This window comes from Solanum tuberosum, unplaced genomic scaffold (genome assembly GCF_000226075.1).
Source record: "Solanum tuberosum cultivar DM 1-3 516 R44 unplaced genomic scaffold, SolTub_3.0 scf00690, whole genome shotgun sequence".
Lineage (NCBI taxonomy): Eukaryota > Viridiplantae > Streptophyta > Magnoliopsida > Solanales > Solanaceae > Solanum > Solanum tuberosum.
Genome location: NW_006239628.1, coordinates 149131 through 152680, shown reverse-complemented (window position 1 = coordinate 152680; position 3550 = coordinate 149131). Strand labels below are relative to the sequence as shown.

Below are 3550 nucleotides of genomic sequence, written 5' to 3'. Positions count from 1 at the left end.
AAGAAGAGAAACATTATGTTAAACAAAAACAAAAAAATCAAAATTGAAAGGTAAAAAGAAGAAGGAACAGAATGTTGAATTTTATTTTATTTTTAAAAAAAATAACGTGCAATTTTATGAAAAGTGATAAAAAGTAATAATAATAAAAAATAAAGTAAAGGTAAAAAAAAAGAAAAAAAAAATTTAACCAAAAATTATTTAAATGAAATAAGAAGAGAAACATTATGTTAAACAAAAAAAAAAAAATCAAATCAAAATCGAAAGGTAAAAAGAAGAAGGAACAGAATGTTGAATTTTATTATTTTTTTTAAAAAAAAACGTGCAATTTTTTTTTTTGGTCTTAACCTCTTTACCATTTTCTTTTCTAAACCTAATCCTAAACCCCCTAGAATTTTACCTCCTATTATAATTCAACTATCTACTCCCACTAAAACGACAATACTAAAATTCCCCGAACTCTAAAAAATCTAAACAAGACAGTTATAATAAATCAAAGAAGGTGGATATAAGTAAATGTATAGCTAATAAGTATACTATATCCAAAAACTAAGTCAAGCTAAGATATAAGTCAATGAAGCAACTGTGCTAGAAACACGGGACTCGAGGGGTGCCTTACACCTTCCCCTTGGTCAATAGAATTTCTTATCCAGATTTCTAGTTCGCAGACCATTAAAAATTAGAGTCAACTTTCTTTTGATTAGGGGTAAAAATTAGGTGACTTGGAACACCGAAACTCAATTCCAAGTGGCGACTCTGAAATAAAATAATCCCTTTTCAAAATGTCACTTTAATTGGAGAAACTCTATTTTTCAAACATTTTCGTTTGGGGAAAAATAGGGGTGTGACAATAATGAAAATGATCATAATTTAAATGTACTAAATAATGCTAAAATAAGTTTAATAAGTATTAGTTACATTACTAAATATTTAAGGAAAATTAAAATTAGATTATGTATTTTAATTATCTAAATCAATGTAAAACTAAAGAACAAATATTCAATATTGTTGTCATTTTTAGTGTTGAATTGATTTTCTTTTTGCATTAGTATTAATTTGATTTTGATTTAAGTTTTATTGTATTATCAACATCTATGAACTATAATCGTTATTAGACCATTCCGAATTCTAAGTTTTAAACTTGAAATAATACATTAAAAGATAAAAACTATGAAATAGTATAAGAAATATTTAAAATTATATCAAAGTAAATATTTTTTATGTATAAAAATAAAATTTTTAAAAATTACATATATAATGTCGGGTTGATTTGGTCTCGGGTTGGGTTTTTTAGTTAAAACCAAACCAACCCAAATATAGTCGGGTTTTTTTTCCAATACCAAACTAAGTCAAATCAAACCACTAGTCGAGTTTCTTTTCGATTTGACTCGATTTACGGTTTAGTTCAATTTTCGATTCAATTTTATACACCCCTATTTAAAAGGAGTCGATCTTTCTGAAACGTATTGGAAAAAATAGTATAACATAAACTTAAATGAAGTGAGTACTCAAAATATATATTTTATCAAAGAACTTCTTTTTAAAAGTAAAAGACAAACATGAATCAAAATACATACTAATAAATTATCTCACAAAAATCCTAAATCTTTTATTCCAAATCCAAATCTAAGCACTCACCAAAAAAATATGTGGGAAGCGACATGATGTCTCAAACTCAGTATAATATATTTTTTAAATTCAGAACCTATAAACTTAAAATTTTAACCACGTCTTGTTATTAGCTTGTTGGTGCTAATGGAGGAGGAGGTGGTTGTCGTGGAAGCGGCGCCGTAGGAGGGAGATGCATACCAGATCCCTTATTAGCCTCTGGTGGTGTCATTGTTATTTTTTGGCCTTTTACACCTCTTAGCTCTCTAGCAACTTTAAATTGAGAAAACAATTTCTTGTAGGAATAATTATATTGTTGAATGGACCTTGCTTTTGCTTCATATATATTCAAGGATATTATTAGAAGAAATGAAATTATGTATGCTAGCTTCATTCTTTCAAATTTTCAAGTAGTAATGAAGTTTCTTCAAAATTAAGTCATCACATCATCCCTATTTATATCAATATCATAATCCTAAGTCAAAGGATTGAAAAAATCAACGTTACTATTTGAACAACTTGAAGTTTTCTTGTTTTTGGTTTATTGATATGAAAGTGATGGTTAAATCGGATTCAATTGCCAACTACTTCTACCATAAATTGGATTGACAGATTCACTCTATCGTTTTTGAAAAATCGACTCTTTGACTCTGAGTCCTAAAGGTCAAAGCATAATAAGTTTATGTTACAATATTTATGTAGTTATATAAAATTGTTATTTAAGATTAAAAAAAAATGAAATAAATAAGTTAAATTATTTTTGTATTTAAAGGAGTTAGTCTATTAATGTAAACTTAAATGGCGCGTATATATAATCAACAATTGATTCATCCAAATCCAAATTCAACACTTACAAAAATTGGTACCTCCAAAATTTCCAAAAGGACCCCAATTGGCATCTCTAGTGTATTTTGATCTATATTGTTCAGATCATTTTAGAAATATTATCGAATGTGTATTGAATCCTCCAAAAACAGTATATTCCATACAACATATATATTGTTTTCAATTAACATTTTGGTTATGCTATCTCTATTGCAACTGTATTGCTTAATTGAAGAAATAAAACTGTTAAAATGAACTTGACTCGCGAAATCAACCTATCTAACATGTTAATTACGTAGGATCGAGCTATGATTTTTCAGACTAATTTGTTGGAGAACATGCTTCCAAGGAATCCTAAAATTAGACTTTGGTGATAATAACAATGTTGGTACATTTTTTTAAATTCTTGTTCAAAAGTTATTTTTAGAAACAAAAAAAAACATGAATCGTAATACATAATAAATTCACTCATAATAATCCTGAATCCATCCAACCACAACCAAATCTAAGACTCGCAACAAAAAGAACATATAAAGGGGGACTCAATCTTACTTATAGTTATGGCAAGCGTGGTGCTCATGCGAATGAAGCTATATATCTACTTACAAAATCACTAATTCTTAGCCCTTATATTTGTATTTTTTTAAAAATAAACTAGAACAAAATAATCTATCCTTTTCAGAATTGAAAATCTATAAACTTAAAATTCTAGCTCTGTCCCTGTCAACTCATGTTCAACTTATTGGTACTGATGGAGGTGCGGGTGGTGGTGATGGTAGTCACGGAGTTGGTGGTAGTGGTGAAGATGATGATGATGATAGTGGAAGTGGTGATAGTAGCACTAGTGTTGTTGGAGGTGGTAATGGTGATGGTGGTGGTGGCCCTGGGGGTACATCGTGTTGGGTTTTAAAAGGTGTGAATGGAAAATGAAGAGTTGTGACTTTGATGAAAAGTTGCGACTATTATGAAGAGTTGTGACTTTTATCAAAAGTTGCGACTTTTATGAAAAGTTGTGACTTTTATGAAAGGTGGTGACCTTTCCGAAAGATTGTGACTTTTCAAAGGTTTGTGACCTTTCCGGTAAGGCACAATAAGAACCTTTTCACACTACCCTCTGTTT

At 29.0% G+C, this 3550-nt stretch overlaps 1 protein-coding gene across 1 annotated transcript in view; it reads left to right on the top strand.

Annotated features, from left to right (window-relative positions):
* The first annotated feature begins 2403 nt into the window (after positions 1–2403).
* Positions 2404–3550, top strand: part of LOC107058935 (glycine-rich cell wall structural protein 1.0-like) — a 4059-nt gene continuing 2912 nt past the window's right edge. The window contains exons 1-2 of the mRNA XM_015305198.1: positions 2404–2410; positions 3143–3319. Coding sequence (XP_015160684.1) covers positions 2404–2410; positions 3143–3319 — 184 coding nt within the window. The remainder of the gene's footprint in view (positions 2411–3142; positions 3320–3550) is intronic.